Genomic DNA, 17,779 nt, shown 5'->3' with positions numbered 1-17,779 from the left:
CTCCAAGGTAGGCCCTCTTTCTTACCTTCTTTAATCTTTAATGATTTTCTTCAATATTTGTCTTCTTTGAAGCTTTCATGAAAAGCTTGTTCATAGCTCAATGTGAGCTTTTCTTCCCCTTCCTTTCTCTTTCCTTCTCCTCTCTTTTCTCTCCCTTGATCTAACCCTAACCTAATGCATAGAGCTCAATGTGCGCTTTTCTCTTTCCTTCCCCTCTCAGCTTCCAATGTGAGCTTTTCTTCCCCTTCCTTTCTCTTTCCTTCCCCTCTCTTTTCTCTCCCTTGCTCTTACCCTAGCCTAATGCATAGAGCTCTAATAGAGAGATTTGATAGACAGCTCTCCATTAAAGCTTTCTATTAAGCATTCTATGCATAGAGCTTGGGTTTAGGCTTAACATAAACTATTTTTTTCATTCACTTATGCATTAAGAGTAGGGTTTAGGGTACTCACCTCTTTTTTCTCTTGTTCTTCTTGCTTGCTACTATGTTAATGAGGACTAACTTTTTTATTTATTATGTTTCTTTTTTGTAGGTTTATTGAAATGAGCAAGGGTGTGGGCATAGCCTCTCATACGGTAACCCCTCTGTTCTCATTTTGGCTTATACTTCTTGTCTTTGTGTTTTTTCACCCTTGGGTGCTGGGGGATTAGGGTTAGGTCGATAGGCCTCTTGCAATAGGATAATGCATAGGCCTTAAGCAATAGGGCTTATGTATAAGCCTTATCCAACAGGTTTATGCACAACCTTATGTATATGGCTTATGCATATTCCCGATGCAATAGGTTTATGCATAGCCTTGTGCATAGAGCTTATGCATAAGCCCTATGCAATAAGTTTATACATAGCCTTGTGTATAGGGCTTATGCAATAGGGCTTTATGCATAGCCTTATGCATAGGGCTCATGCATAGGCTATGCAATAGGCCTTATGCAATAGGGCTTTACGCATAGCCTTATGCATAGGGCTTATGCAATAGGTCTTATGTATAGGGCTTTATGCATAGCCTTGTGCAATAGGGCTTATGCATAGCCTTATGCATAGGGCTTATGCAATAGGGCTTTATGCATAGCCTTGTGCAATAGGGCTTATGCATAGCCTTATTTATTATGATAAATTTTTATAAGTCTATTTAAGCAAACAACCACCCAGGGTTCCGGCCACGTTAGCGGTTCATCTAGAAGAGGTAAGCCCTCTTTGTTTATGATTCTTCTCTTTGTGTTTTTGCACCCTTGGGTGTCGGGGATTAGGTTTAGGTCAAGAGCCTATGGCCCCTATGCATAGGGCATGCATAGGCTATGCATATGCCATGCATAGGGTATGCAATAGCTATGCATAGGCTATGCATAGGGTATGCATAGCGTATGCATCGGCGGTGGGTATGCATAAGGCTATGCATACGCTATGCATAGGCTATGCATAGGAAGCAAGGGGCTTCACACTTCAGCTCGGGTAGAAAATCCTCCTTTATTGCTCATTTCGTATAAGTAATCATTTTTTTCCTCTTTCATTTTATTTTGTATTATATTGTTTTCTTTAAATAATTGTATATTTTCTTAATTATTTTTTTTAGAGAGTGGTTGTTGGGTGTGACCCAATAAAGGAGGAGTATGACTATGGGTACAGAGCCCCCCGTCCTTAATTGTGGGTGTGGATGCATACATGAGGCATACACTTGGATGAGTCCATTTTGGGGACTCAAGCAAATGAGGTAAGTGAGCTAAAACCATTCTCTTTTCTATATTATCTAATTGTATTTTAATGCCCTTGCTTACCTTGTGCTTGATGGCATGTATGTAGGATAAAGGGGAAGATGAAGAGGAGGATCTTGAGCATGGAGCTCAACAAGTAAGTGAAGAGGACAAGGAAGATGACGATGATGATCACTCGGAATCCCATGAGGATTCCAGTTAGATACCTCTTCATTGTAAACACTTTATGTATATATGGCCAAAGGTCCAACACTTTGTGAAATATAATAACTTTTTGGGGTCATTTGCATTATCCACAATCTATGTGTTTATTATGTTTGTGCTTGTGTCATAAATTGGGGCTTCTAGAATGGTGCTAGAGAAGAGCTTGGAGCTTTCACGAGATGAAAGTAGATTCAAGGTCCCCTATGCTAGAGAGCATACTATTGCACATAGGCATGGCAGGGTCCAGGCTCACATGCACCCCCCCTCGACATAGATGGTCCCACCACATGTATTTGCTTATAGTTCTTTAGCTTTAAAAGTGAATTGTAGAACAAAAATTAGGATTGACGAATCAATTGACTCGTGGTTTTCCAAATCAATGGAGCCTTGCACATCTGGATTAAAATTAATGGATTATAGGTCATCTCATGGATTATCTCATCTAGCTCTTCTGCTATCATGAATTTTCGGCATCTACTATGTAGCGATACTATTTATGATACAAAGGTTATACGGTTACATAGACAAGCATTTTCTTTTAATGACCTCCTCTCAAATTTGTAGTCAAAGCTAGTGACCATATGTGTTTTTCAGGTCCTTAGCCCTAAACCTATGTTCTACCTATATCACCTTATCCTAGGCATATTGTTTCTTTAGTTCTATTATTTATTAGAATTTTTAAATTTTCTTTGAGATTTTATTGGCTACTATCTACTATTTGGATGAGCTTTTACAGATTTATTAGTGATAAAAATAAAAACAATTCTCATAAAAAATGTAAAAGTATTTCAAAGTTAAGAAAAATGGCTCCCTAAAAGTTGATGTTTTACATTAAAGTTGACGCATAACATCAAATTTTCCACACAACTCGATGTCTTGCATCAAAGTCGATGCAAAATATCAACTCTACTATAAAACTTGATGTTTTGCATCAAGTTTCTGCTGAGCTTTTACAAAAATTTTGAGATTTTATTGGCTACTATCTACTATTTGGATGAGATTTTACAGATTTGTTGGTGATAAAAATAAAAATAATTCTTATAAAAAATATAAAAATATTTTAAAGTTAAGAAAAATAGCTCCTTAAAAGTTGATGTTTTACATCAAAGTTGATGCAAAACATCAACTTTTCCACACAACTCGATGTTTTGCATGTTGATGCAAAACATCAACTCTACCACGAAACTTGATATTTTGCATCAAGTTTCGGATGCTCAGGAGGAGAAGAAAGTTGGAGGATCCGAGGACGATTTTCACAAACCGCCTATTTTAGAAATTCCGTTCACGCGGACATGCTCAGACGACCTATTCCACAAATTTTAAGTATCAACACCACTATGTTTTGATGCGATGTGCAGACGTCACAAAGCGATTTGCTGCATCAGCAAATCGCTTTGTGACGTCTGTAGATCGCATCGAAATATAGTTGTGTTGGTACTAAAAAATTATGGAATAGGTCTTTTGAGCATGCTAACGCGTACAGAATTGCTAAAACAAGCCGTTTGTGAAAATTGGCCTCCGATCCTCCAACTTTCTTCTCCGGACATCCGCGAAACTTGATGCAAAACATCAAATTTTGTGGTACAGTTGATACTTTGCATCAACTTTGATGCAAAACATCAAGTTGTGTGAAAAAGTTGATATTTTGCATCAACTCGATGCAAAACATCAACTTGTAGCCTAAAAGTTGATGTTTTGTATAAAGTTAATGCAAAACATCAACTTTTTCATAAAACTCGATAAGTTGTTGCAAAACATTATGTTTTATGAAAAAGTTGATGTTTTACATCGAGTTGATTGCAAAACATCAACTTTTCCACAAAACTCGATGTTTTAAGTTTTGTGGGAAGTTGATGTTTTGCATAACGTTGATACAAAACATCAAGTATTGTAAAAAAGTTTATCTTTTGCATAGAAACATTACCTCTTATATGCATTCAATCTCTATAATAAGAGCTTATGTATATAGTAGACCTACGCTTATGAGTTAGATTTTTGCATAATCGTTATACATTTAGCCCAATGCATAAGGCTAGTGCCAATATTCCTTATGCAAAGACTTGTGCATAAGATTGGCTTCATGAGGGTCTATGTATTAAGCCTTAAGCAATTGCCTTAATGAATAAGGGCTAAATTAGGCTCACTACATTACGTCTTATTTCTTTCTCTACGATTAATTTATGTGTTTATTTTTCATCTTCTATCTCTCTCTCTCTCTCTCTCTCACACACACACACACACACACACAAATTAGGCTCACTACATTACGTCTTATTTCTTTCTCTACGATTAATTTATGTGTTTATTTTTCATCCTCTCTCTCTCTCTCTCTCTCTCTCTCTCTCTCTCTCTCTCTCTCTCTCTCTCTCTCTCTCACACACACACACACACACACACACACACACACACACACACACTACAATAGAATGAGGGTTTAACAACGAAAATAGAAACACTTTTATAACTAGAAGGATACGGAGATGTCGGGCATATGTCGCTGCTAAACACGCAGCTATTTTTCCTGAATGGGTTCGTTACTCAGCAACGAAAATAGTAGCGATATTTCACTGATATTTCCATTGATGAGCAGCAAAAGTACTGCATAGTAAAAAAAAGCTAGGGTAGACTGGAGAGTCTGCAGAGGACTCCCCAGTCTGTCTCAACTCTTTTTTTTCTAATGTAGACACAGTAAAACTAATACAACTTTATATCATCATGGATAAGTGTAATGTACAACTTGACAAATTTAAAAAAAATGACAATGGCAATTCATGGTTTTAGGAATGTTAAAATTCAATTACAATACTTAGCGAAATTACGTAAGTGTATGATTCCAAAAAACTCATATACAAGTAAAGCGTAATGAAAATCTATGGAGCTAGGGGCTATCTAGATCTCATGCTGTGCAATTATTATTGTTCGTTGTAGCTCCACCCCGTTCGTTTCTCACATTCCCATTGCTTCTTTTTTGGACATTTGCACCACCATTTCTAATTACATGATCCTAAAACACAATAAAACTAACATAAGTGAAAATCAGTTTTACAAAAACAAAGAGGTTTAGGGTTTAGAAATGTACTTACTTTCCATGCTTGCCAAGCATGTCCTCTAATAAAAATAACAAAATATCCTTCGTCTTGCACCCTATCAAATAGAGCTTGAAAACCCCGTTGTAATGCAAAATCATATTCATCTTACATAGGGGGACGGTCCATTGCTTCAAGCTATAGACATACAAACAAATGAATATTTTAGAAAGTTATTATTTAAAATAACAAAAGATAAGATACAATTTGAGGCTAGTATATACTTACAAATATTGTTGGGATATCGACTCCTCCTTCACGTGTAACATTGTGCCTCAAGTTATTTTCCATCTATCTAAGAAAAAACATAAATACGTAAAACTCTTATGCATATGGCCTTATGCATATAGCCTTATGCATAAGGCTAATGCATAAAGATTCTGGCATGCTTAGGAAGCTACCGGCATGCCTAGGAAGCTACCATCATGCATAGCTTGCTACCGACATGCATAGCCTAGCTACCAGAATTCCTACTGACATGCATTGGCTGACATGCATTGGAATGTACCGACATGCATAGGTTGCTATCGGCATGCATAGGTTACTATCGGCATGCATAGGAAGCTAATGGCATGCCTAGGTTACTACCCACATGCATTGGTAGCTACTGGCATGCATAGGAAGCTACCGGCATGCATAGGTTGCTACTGGCATGTATTGGAAGGTACCGACAATCATAGGTTGCTACCGGCATGCATAGGTCTCTCCCGGCATGCACAGGTTGCTCCCACTTGCATTGGAAGGTACCAACATACATAGGTTTCTACCTGCAACTATCTATGCATGTCGGTAGCTACCTATGCATGCCAGCAACCTATGCATACCGGTAGCTTCCTAGGCATGTTGGTGTTGGTAGCTTTCCAGGCATCCCGGCATGCCTAGAAAGCTATCGGCAAGCATAGGTTGCTACCGGCATGCATGGTAGGCATGCCGGTAGTAGCTACTGACATGCCTAGGTTGCTACTGACATGCATAGATAGCTACCGGCATGCATTGGAAGCTACCGGCATGCATAGGTTGTTACCGGCATGCCTAGGTAGCTATTAGTATGCCTAGGAAGCTACCCACATGCCTAGGTAGCTACTGGCATGCATAGGTAGTTACCAGCATGCATTGGAAGCTATCCGCATGCCTAGGTTACTATCGGCATGCATAGGAAGCTATCGGCATGCATAGGAAGTTATCGGCATGCCTAGGTTGCTACTGGCATGCGTAGGAAACTACCGGCAATGTGTAGGAAGCTACCAGCATGCTTAGGTAGCTACTAGCATGCGTAGGAAGCTACCGGCATGCATAGGTAACTACTGGCATATATGGAGCATAAAGCATAGAAAAATAAACAAACCCTAAACTTACAAACCCTATAACATGTAAAAGCATAAGAGAAGAAACATACAAGAAAGAGATATCTTACCTTGTGAGGCTTGTATGTGTTGAAAACCTACAAAAGCAAACCAAAATAAGGAAAAAATGTATTAATAACAAACCATAATCTTAAAATCCCTAAAACTTACAAACTCCGTAAACATGTAAAATCATGAAAGAAGAAACATACAAGAAAAAGATCTCTTGTGAGGCTTGTATGTGTTGAAAACCTACAAAATTAAACCAAGTCAAGAAAAAAAAAGTATTAAGAAAAATCAAGATCTCTTGCTTTAATGGAGAGCTGGGAAAAAAGAAGGAAAAAAAAACTTAAAAGAGAGGAAAGAGAAAGGAAATACTCAAAAGAAAGCTTTCATGGAAAGCTTGTTTGCATAGAGGATAAATGAAAATAATAGACATACCTTGCTTGAGCTTAAGGAGGATAGGGTAGGAGGGGTAGAAGTGATAGACAAGGCATAAACTTGCAAAACAAAACTCAAAGTACAAGTTTACTGTATTCAAAAGTTAAAACTACATGGCGGCAAAAGAAGCGGGATATTTTTACAATATAGCAGCATTTTTTCGCTACTACGTAGCGTTATTTCGCTGATGGGCAGCAAAAAAGCGCTACGGAGCAGCGATAGATCGCTGTTGAGCTTCATGAAAACCCCCAATATTTTCCTTCCGAAAACACTACAAAAACATTGTTGTGCTCCCAATGTGTTGTAGTGTCACATGCGCGCATGCACACACGCACACACACGTTTGTGTGTGTGTATATGTACATGTAGGTATGTGTATGTATACTATATAAATGTGTGTGTGTGTGTGTGTACACACACACTTATATAATACATACTTACATACATATAATCAAACAAACACATATTATTATATATGCTTATTTAAAAGCATTTTAAAATGAAAAAAAATGAAACAATGGTCTTTCACCAAAATGAGTGGTGGTCTTGGTAGTATGTAGCATACATACTTAAATATATATATACACAAACATTGTATTATATATGCTTATTGAAAAATGTTTTGAAATAACAACCAAAATAATAGAAACGATGGTCTCTCACCGAGACAAGAATGCAATAATAAATATGGAACTTGGTAGTGTGTCACATTTGTTTGTTTTTAATGTTGAGGTTCTTATCAAGGTTCCATGGTAATGCAAGGGGGAGAAGAGAACATAAGCATGGAATTTGAATATTCAAAGGACTTGACATATGTGGGTGTGAATCTTCTTTTAGTATAAGTTAGTGTCACCTGCCAATGGCATTTTTTTGTGATATTTTTCATAACAACATGAAAAATATCACAAAAATGCATATATACAACATAAGTTTTAATGAAAAGCCACTAGGTTGAAAGTTCTCCCATTAAGACTTTGAGTCGGTCCTTCTTTACCAAAGCCCTTGGATTCTCCTCTTTCTTATTCTTATTTGGGCATGGCTATAGTGGTGCATAAGTGGCATCTTTGATAAGTTGAAGAGCATTTGAAATGCCTCGCTCCACCAATTGTTCGTTTATAAAAATCCTCATATGAGGAAAGGAAATTTAGCATGAGTGTCTTAGGCTAATACTACCAATCGTTTTGCCAATATTCACTATATCAACTACTTGGTAGTATGATGCCCTCTAGTAAGCTATACTCATGGTGCATGCCCACTACTATTACACATTCTTACCCTAGCAACACTAAGCTAGTAAAATTTTAAGTTAGTTGGGGAAATTCATGGTTTACAATTGGTTGTAGAAAATGTATTGCACAACATCACAATTGTAGTGTTATGGGGAATGCTCACTTGTTATCGTGCTTGCTTGCACTACATCACAAATGTAAGCATGCCCTAACAAAGCTTATGCGAGAGGAATTATTAACACACTATGGTCTCGACAGTTAGCCATTTTTCTTATTGTAGCAATGGTATAAATAGTGGAAACAAGGAATTCTCTTGCAATGTTTACTTGCCCATTTTTCTCATTATAACAATGGTATAAACACTGGAAACAAGGTATTCTCTTGTAGTGTTTGCATGCAATATAAACCCAAAAAAGGGGAAACTTTCCTTGCCTTAAACCCCCAAAGTTTCCAAATCTCCAAAGTTTAGAAAAGAGACAACTTTCCTTATGCTAATATAATCACTTCAAAAGAAACATTACAAGGCCACTTGCTCTCTAAGGACACCGACCCAAGAAATGTTTGTCTTGTAAACATCAAGGGTTACCAAGACCAGATGTTTGTTCTGACATATCTCTACTTTTTTTGAGTTTTGAATATCCTTGAGATTTTATTGTTACAAAAATACAACATAAGAGTGGGGTATATTGACTACAATTGATCTTTCCAAGAACCAAGAACATTACTACGAATGTTGATCACCCATTCATAAGCTTTATCTCATATTTGTAACTATTCTTCACAATGTCCCATTTTACAAAGCTTATTGTATCACATTTGTTTACTCATTTTTATGAAACCCTCTACATGCAAAATGTAAAGAAATGACTTTACTCTATATACAACACCAAAAATGGAGTACATAATACGAGTGTTTACCTAGATTATGTACACCAAAAGTGGAGTACATATACGAGTGTTTACACAAATTAGGTACAAAATAAAGCCCTATTTAAGTATAAATGGTGCAACTGTGCACTGTGGGATACATTTTAGAATATCTTTGGGGTGTGTGTCATGTTACAACACTAATGGGGGCTCACAACAACTCTATTAGGCCCACGAGATTTCTTGTACCTAGGGTTTTTACAAACACTAATTAAGCATTACAAACAACAATAAATGGGGTCTCACAATAACTTTATTAGTTCTGTGGGTATAACTGTACCTAAGGTATTTACAAATGTGAATTAAGCATAACATAGGTTTTATATCAATGCAAGAAAAAGCTTGGCGTAAAGCACACTAAAAACCATCAATGAAACCAATGTAAAACATATTAAACAAAAGCTTCAACATATTCTTTAGGTGATTATTCCATGTTTGTGATTATCCCACAATAACCTACATAATACATGTGCACATGAAAACTTTGCTTTATTACAATTCTCAATTCACATAAAAGCTTGGGCTTTATTTTCACGCCTTAGAAAACCGGTCAATCATAGAGGGCTGTTTAATTCAGGGTTTGGGAAAACCCAAAGCTTAAGATAATACATGAATTCTCCTAAAATCAACATTGGCAACACTCTTTAGAACTCCATTATGCCATGTAGTGGGTGGAACCTTATAAACTTTTAGAGTTTCTCTCTCACATTGGAGTGAGAAGGATTTTTTTGAAAAATCAAAATAGGCGAATTTGAACCTACTATTTTCCCAAACCCTGCTTTAATCAAGCCTCGAAGCTGCAACTATTTTTTTTTATATAAATGTGGTCGACCTTTGTTTTGACCTTAGCCCAGAGAATAATAATCCTCCTATAACTAACCAGTAGTGAGCCTTATTGCAGCCATCAATTATCGGAAGGCTCCTCCATACCAATTATAATCTGCCCCGTTGTCATTTGCTACTTGCATGGTGCAAGACAACGGTACCAAGCAAAGTCCTCTACTCCTTAGATCAGGCTTGGCTTCATCTGCGTTTTGATTTCTATCGCCCTGCAACACCCGCCACCTTTTTTGTCACAACGTTTTCTAATTTATTATCTTAATAATGCGTAATTATTGAAATCGGCTAGAAGAGCAAGCAGGAGGTCGATCTTACGTTCTGATTCGTAGTACTGTTTGTGCTTTTGAAATATGGCAAGCTTAGTGTCTGCCATGAAACAAACGCTTGTTTTATTAACGTCGTTTGAATCAATGCATATTACCAAGCACATTAACAGGCTTGATTAAGCTTTAACCTTTTGATTAACTTTGGGTTGAGGAGACCCACCTGGACTTGTTCTTGAAGGAATTTGATGTATCCAATGGCTTCGAGCAATACAGATGCTGTGTCCGTCTGATAAAATCGCATGCAATGTTTAGGATTAAACTAAATTAACCAATCATATTAACATAATAATTAAGGACTGGGTGCAGTAATTTTTGCACGTTAAGTAAACTGAATTACATGAAGAAGCTGTTACAAATTAGGGCTATTAATGACCTTTCCAAATGGAGAAACTAGCTGCTGAAGAGTTGTTATTCTTTCTCCAAGTTTCTCTTTCCGGACTGGCTGGCTCTGTTGCAAGAAGATTAATTATTGTGTTTAAATTTTTATATTCAGGTACTAAGTACAGTGCAAAAGGAAATAATCAAATCATGGAAGGACTAATTGAATTTAAAGGGACACGGTATTTACTGACCTTGAAAGAGGACGTGGAAGGGGTTTGTTCTACCCGAGGCCTTTTGAAACTATATTCTTCGGAAAGCTGCTTGTCACAAGAGCCAGGAATAATATTGCCCTTTTGATCAGAAGGTACTAATTCTTTAGCATCTTCAGCTTGACCGGCCTGTGCCCGTCCCATCATAAAAGATCACGCAGTGAACTAAATCATAAAATACGTACACAAAGAAAACAGAAAACAAAAACATAACATAATCTGTTTAATTAATCTAGTCATTCTTTATTTAAGCGGTACAAATATCATCTTCATCCTCGCTTACACTACTCATGCCATTTTACTTAAATTTCACATCCCCTTTTCTTTCTTTCTTCCTTTTTTTTTTGGTGTGTTTTCAACTACTTACCAATATAAGCAAAGTACAAACAAAAAAAGAAGAGTTAAAAGCTTGCATTTAGGCTCCATAGTTGAAGTAGAATTAATGGGCTGAGAATATCACTAGGCATGGGTCTTAAACTCTAGACCAAATTTGCCTCATTAGGTATGGGTCCCAAACTAGCTTGCTTGCATTTAGGCTCCATAGTTGAAGTAGGATTAATGGGCTGAGAATATCACTAGGTATGGGTCTTAAACTCTAGCCCAAATTCGCCTCATTAGGTATGGGTCCCAAACTACCTTGCTTGATGTGGGCAAACTACATTTTATATTAATCGTTCTATTTTGGTCAATCAAAAAAGGTCAAAGATTGTTGTCCTCTACATGCAAGAACCCTTGACCTAGGCTTTCTCTTTGAATTTGTGTGAACAAGAGTTTCTTTCAAACATAGGGTGTGGTAAGACCACATCAAATCTTTAACATTTTCATGGTTGGGCATTGTTGGACAATACCCAACTAGTAGTTTTTTCTTTCTTTCTTCTTTTTTTTGGACGAGGCGTGCACACAATCTATCACGTGCCTCAAATTTAAAGCCTTCGAAACCTTCTTGAGGCATTTCACCCTTTAGATTGGGGGACAAAAGAATTTACCTTTCAAAAGAATTTGAAAAATCTTTTAGTGTGTCTTTCTTTGATATAAGGAAAGAAATCTTGAGTATTATTTTACCCGTCAAATGAAAAAATAGGGTCACCCTTCAAATTTTAGGCCTGAAGTCTTAGTCAGAGGGAAAGGTCATTCTATCACCCTTTTTGTAGAGTGAGGGGAAAGGGTGGGTGTGAACATCCTAGAGGGAAGGGTCACTCTATCACCCTTTTTGTGGAGTGAGGGGAAAGGGTGGGTGAGAATCAAACCCAAGTCCTAGACAAGAGAGTACTTAGCATAGCTAGTAGTGAGAGTAAGTGGGTGCTCAAATCCCATGTTAGATTCCTACTTAGGGTCCTAGATGAGAGAAGACTTAGCATAGCTAGAAGTGAGAGTGGGTGGGTGCTCAAATCATTCCTACTTGGGGCACCAACAATGGAAAAATAATATGCCAACATATACTAAAATCATAGTGGTTCACAACACACTAATTTTTTAAAAAAAATTTGTGTAACCCCACCCTAACCTTCAATTTGCCTAGTTTAACTTCAAATATATATGTGTATGTGTAAAATTTAAAGAAGTTCACAATCCCTTGTGAACTTAGAAATTGTTGGCGTCACAACACAGTTAAAAAAAAAACTAGTTTAACTTCAAATATATATGTGTGTGTAAAATTTAAAGATATTCACAATACAATCCCTTGTGAACTTAGAAATTGTTGGAGTCGCAACACAGTTTTTTAAAAAAAGTGGCTCATGATGAAATAACACTGTGAATTAATGTCTACTTTGCCATGCCCACTTCAGCAGATTTTGTTTAATTTTATCTAGCCAGCCACTCAACAATGTATGCAAAAGTATAGTCAATGCTAATCTTCCTATCAGACGTAATACTCGACCATTTCACTATATTTTGCGGAGACATAAGGAACAAAAAAACTAGGTTTATTAAAACTCACCTCCATAGGTCGTGATTTCTTTCCGATATGCAGAGGCTGGTTAATGTACTGCATAGGAGTGTTGATGTGGCGATCAGTGGTAATTATACCCCCATGAGCTTGCTGTATTAGATCAGGCTGAAAGTAACTACTGTCTAATCCACCTTGTCTTAAAGGCAAACTGCTAGAGAAAGCTGCCAATTCAGTATGATGTTTGGGTAGGCAATGATCAGCAGGGGAAGGCAATCCAGCATGCTCAAATCTAGGGTGAAGTGCTGCATGTGAAGGGGGCCATAATTTGTTAATAGGCTTGTGGTCTATATTAATCATGGCTTCGTTAATGATGTTCCCATCATGATTAGGGTTAATTAACCTTTGGTTTTGCTGGTGGTGGTGGTGGTGAAGCAAGAAGGGGCTGATTGAGCTGCTTGATTTGGGGAAACTATTATAAGGTGAGGGGCTAGGGATAATGTTATACTCTTGCTTCACGCGGCTATGATCAAACTGCTGCTGCTGCTGCAAGATGGCGTGTGGCACGTGCATGGAGCACGTGCGAGCTTGTTGCTGTTCACACTGAGCTGAGTTGGGCACCGTCCACTGATCTATATTGTTGCTGGTAGTGTTGTCAGAGAGCGTGCTGCTGGCCGTGCTGCTACTCAATCGGTCGTCGACCACGCTGAGATGAGAGTAATGATGGTGAAGGAGAGCGTGGGCGGGCTTGATGTCCATGTTGGTGGTATTCACGTTTTGGTGGGCAACTGCCATGCTCATTTCATCCGGGCCAAGTGGGAAAGCGAAGCTTTTGCCTGCCGGCTGCTGCAGGATATCCCATGTCGGCGACTGGTCTAGCTTTAGCTGCTCGGAAAACAGAAGCTCACGGACTGTCCTGGGATAAAGAAGCTCCTGCAGCCCATCATCAGAGCATGCATGTATACTCGGCTTGCCTTCACCAATAGGCCCACTTCTGCACACCATAATCACAAAGGCAACTCAATTAGCTCAATATATTATGTATCATAATTGCTAGCTTCTCTTTATCTATTTTCTATGATAACTGCGATGCTTTGCTTGCCTTTCACCTATGTGTATATTTTAGTTACTCTCCTTTGCTTTATTTAACTATGATATTCTCATTTTTCTTTGATTTGCTTTTTCTTGTTATGTTGATTGCACCGCGTTGCTTCATGTTGTATGTATTCATCATAATCACTGCTTTGCTTAATCTGCATACATATATGGCTCCTTATAGATCACCAACGTTTTGGTTTGTATGCGCAACAATCTGCCTTTGCTTTTATCTAAATACATGCACAGTCAAAAGATCAACAATGCTTTGCATTGCATATGTACAGACTTTGTACAATGGATTCGCCTTATGATCTATGCATGGTAAGCGCATTGCTTTTGCTTTATGATATAATTGCAGCAGTGCAGCTTTGCCAAAACCTACGTATGCTGAACTTTATTATGTATGCATAACCTTAATCACTCATAAAAGCTTAGTGTATGTCTTTGTTTTATTGTGTATGTATACTAATTAATCCCAAGCATGAAAGCTAATTAGCGCATAGCTACGTGCTCATCTTGATGTAACGCTTTGCTTGACGCAGACTTGTATGGATTATCTCTCTACTGCTAGCAAATCAAACATACTGAGGTTGTATAACTTGCACGTGGTCATTAAGCTAATGGCTGACACGATGTGCAAATCAATACTAACTCGAGAATATGAAGTACTGTATGTGTGGTGTGTGTGTGTGTGCGCGTGTGTGTGAGAGAGAGAGAGAGAGAGACTAGTGAGTGGGAGAGAAAATATGAAGCAGTGTGTGTGCGTGCGAGAGAGAGAGGGAGAGGGATAGCTTACAAAAACTCTTGTCCCCAAACGGCGCTTTCCGGATCATTAGAGAGGTTGCAATTATTTGTCAACATTTCGATCGGCTGATCATGGACGGACGATGAAGAAGGCGAGGAGGCTGCTGGCGCGGTAGGCGGCGGCACCTGGCTGCAGTGCTGGCCAGTGGAGAATTGACTGGGCGCCTGGCCAGTAGGATGCGTGCTGCTGCTGCTGCTCTGCACGAGGTTGAGCATGGATGTCCAGTACCAGTTGTTGCCAGAACCGCCGTCCAGAGCCACAGCTAACGTGGACGGATCATCTGCCGGATCGATGCACGCTTGCTCTGGATCGTCGACGATGTCGTGGCTGCCGACGGAATTCTCCATTTTGTGTCGGACCTGGGAGAAAACAGACAAAGGGCTGTCAAAGGAGTCGGATCGCATCATTGTGAGGAGACTGATGAACTCTAAGGCAATTAAATCTGAAAGGCAGGGAAGAGAAGGGTTCCGTCGGAGTACAGAAGAGACTCCGTAAGACAAGCAGAAGGATACGCGATGTGTGATCTATGATCTGATCACGTAAACTACTCCGAATTCAAAGCGTGATGCAATCAAATTAGGTTAGAATTTCTGCTGTTTGACTTACGTGATGTGTAAGTGTGTCTTGCAGGTGCTGATCAGGCGGGGGAGAGTTTTTGTTGGTGTGATGTTGGTGTGTAGAAACCTGGGTTGGATTGACTTGAGCTAATTAATTAATGAGACCAACAAAGATTCAGCGGCTGAGAGGTGTGTGGGGTTTTGTTGTAGTAAGAAGAAGCTATAGTAGTAGTAGCTGTAGTAGGCAAATTAGCTGGGCAGGGCCCCTTACTCATGCAGAGTACATACAGAAAACGCCATAAACTCTACAAATATTGTTGTTTTTGGTTTGTTGTTGTTGTTGAAGAAGGCCAAACCAAGCACAGTAGAAGACGACACTCCAACACAGAAACGGCCGGTGGCGTTTTTTCGTGAAAAGTCGGTGGCCGCCCGGACAACCAGCGGACAAAACCCTGCTGCGTGTATCTCGTCCCCCTTCCCTCTTTTTTATTATTGTATCAAAGAGAGGTATCCCTGGATATTAGCCTTCTTCTTAGATCCAAAATGAAGAGTATTTTAAAGGCTTGTTATGACTGTCTCTGGCTATGGGAGGGTGTGCCTCTGATGAGGCTATGGAGGCTGTACTCCTCCTTGATGAGGATGAAGAGGGGGTCAAAAGCATGCAGGTAGTAAGGGGTAATCAATGGAAGATAAACTTTTATATATACATATATAAGAGGGTAGCAGCTGATGCAATGATTTGAGGAGGAGAAAAAAGGGAAGCTTGAGATGGAGGGTGAAATGAGAGGCTAGGGTGGGAGAATGATGAAGCAAGCAAGACCCCAAATGACTACACACGCACTGTCTTTCTCTCTCACACACACATATGTATTCTCTCTCTCTCTCTTTTTCTCTCTCACACACACGTATTCTCTCTCTCTGTCACACATGTATGCGCTCTCACACACTTCACACACATGTATTCTCTATCACACACTGCACACACACACATGTATTCTCTCTTACACACTCCACACACACATGTATTCTCCATCTCTCTCTGTCCCTGTCTCTTTCACACACATATATTCTCTCTCTCACTCTCTTACACACACGTGTATTCTCTCTCTCTCTCTCTCTCACACCAAGCACACATATATATTCTCTCCCTCTCTCTCACACTCCACACACACACTATATTGACCCCTCTCAAAAATCTCAATCTCTGTCTCTCACACACACACTATATTGACCTCTCCCCCTCTCAAATCTCTCTCGCTCACACACGCACACACCCAGCCTTGGATAGAAAGGAAGATAGATATTAGGTGAAAATCGGTCACACAACTACACCCCTACCTACAACAAAAGGCCAAAGCTCCCCCTCTGAGGAAGAGACACGAGAGTTGAAAAACATCAACGGAGCAACAATGAAGGGAAAAAAAAAACAGAAAAGTAAACCCAAACAAAAGAAAGGATGAAGAAAGAAGAGGCGTTAGGTAGGTGTACGAAAGGATGTAGCGATGTTGACAGGCCCCCGAGTGGCAAGCAAAACCGTCCCGTCAACCGTGTACAGGGTCACGCATGCGCGAGACCCCTAACCCCAATCTCTTCATTGTATATACTATATTTAACCTACGGTATAATAATCTATTTGTGTGAAATATAATAGTGAAGATACAATTCCCATACCCTTGCTACTAGTAACAATTGTATCAAATGTAATACTAAATAGTAAATATACATTTCTCATGCCCTTTCCTTTTAAAAAAATAATAATAAATACTCACAAATTTGAGTGGTATTGTTAAATTGATTTCTTAAAGAGTAAATATACATTTCTCATTCCCTTTCTACTACCTCAACACGTGATAATCAATTGTATCAAACATAGATACATTTCTCACCTTCTTGCTACTTTCTCTAAGAGCATATTCCTATGCATAGTTGAGATGTTTCACATGTCCCACTCATCTGCCCACCTTCTCATGGTCTCACAATAGCATCATGTTGCCAAACCACAAACTATTCTTTTCTTTTCTTTAAAAATTGTGCAACTAGTTCGTAGTTGATGAGAGGACTCCTCTCAGGGCCTTGCATGCCCTTTCACAAACACCACACCCCACACACGCACGTGGGCAACATAACAAGATAGCATCATTTCAGGTAGCCAGCAGGGTTTGAACCCATAACCTTGGGCATATCAACCAAACACCTTAACAACTGAGCTATCACCCAACCATGCTTGACTCGAGGTAAAACTTCGTATCTTCTTTGGGCAGCATCAATTGAGCCTCTCGGAGATGTGGGTAGAATTATCCACTCGCAACTTTGGATTAGTAGGAATGGACCAATTCGCTTCTTCATGGGTTATAGCTCAATGATAGAGCTCATACCTCTCAAAAAGGAGGTATTGGGTTCGGATCTACCCCAATATATTGTCTCGCAATAAGTAATTAAAAAAAAGAAATGCAGATGTGGTCAAGTAAAATTATTTTCTCGGGTGGTAACTTGGTTTTAAGGTAGTAAAGTCGAGTAATAAATTCCAATCAGATGCAAAAGTTGAGCAAGAGGCAGGTATTACAGATGGTGCCTTCTTTAACAAAGGGAGCTATAAGAAGTCCAACAAAGGGTTCTATGTAAGCATGTGTGAATGAGTGACAAACCTCTAGGAGGGTAGGTGACATTCCTCATCAAGGGTTTTAGAAATGCTACAATCGACAACGGTGTGGACATGTGAATGAGTGTTAAAATGGCC

At 38.9% G+C, this 17,779-nt stretch overlaps 1 protein-coding gene across 1 annotated transcript; it reads right to left on the bottom strand.

Moving 5' to 3' along the window:
• Positions 1-9,408: 9,408 nt before the first annotated feature.
• LOC147615262 (uncharacterized) lies at positions 9,409-16,488 on the bottom strand. Its single transcript, XM_086779339.1, has 8 exons — positions 15,092-16,488; positions 14,477-14,844; positions 12,634-13,576; positions 10,677-10,823; positions 10,478-10,552; positions 10,265-10,330; positions 10,094-10,144; positions 9,409-9,987 (listed from the first exon to the last, which is right to left on the bottom strand). Exons 2-8 carry the CDS (start codon positions 14,830-14,832, stop codon positions 9,847-9,849), a joined length of 1,779 nt encoding a protein of 592 aa, XP_086635465.1. The 5' UTR covers positions 14,833-14,844; positions 15,092-16,488; the 3' UTR covers positions 9,409-9,846.
• Positions 16,489-17,779: the final 1,291 nt, after the last annotated feature.

The sequence above is a fragment of the Cibotium barometz genome, chromosome 40 (assembly GCF_041138505.1).
Source record: "Cibotium barometz isolate CiBa-2024 chromosome 40, ASM4113850v1, whole genome shotgun sequence".
Lineage (NCBI taxonomy): Eukaryota > Viridiplantae > Streptophyta > Polypodiopsida > Cyatheales > Cibotiaceae > Cibotium > Cibotium barometz.
The sequence above is the reverse complement of the archived record's forward strand: the minus strand, read 5'-3'. Positions and strand labels throughout refer to the sequence as shown.

Coding starts and splice junctions, on each gene's coding strand:
- LOC147615262 (XM_086779339.1), bottom strand. CDS start 14,832: ATGGAGAATTCCGTCGGCAGCCACGACATCGTCGACGATCCAGAGCAA. Junction 10,824..12,633: donor AGAAATCACGACCTATGGAG/GTGAGTTTTAAT, acceptor GGACGGGCACAG/GCCGGTCAAGCTGAAGATGC. Junction 10,553..10,676: donor CTTCCACGTCCTCTTTCAAG/GTCAGTAAATAC, acceptor TTCTTGCAACAG/AGCCAGCCAGTCCGGAAAGA.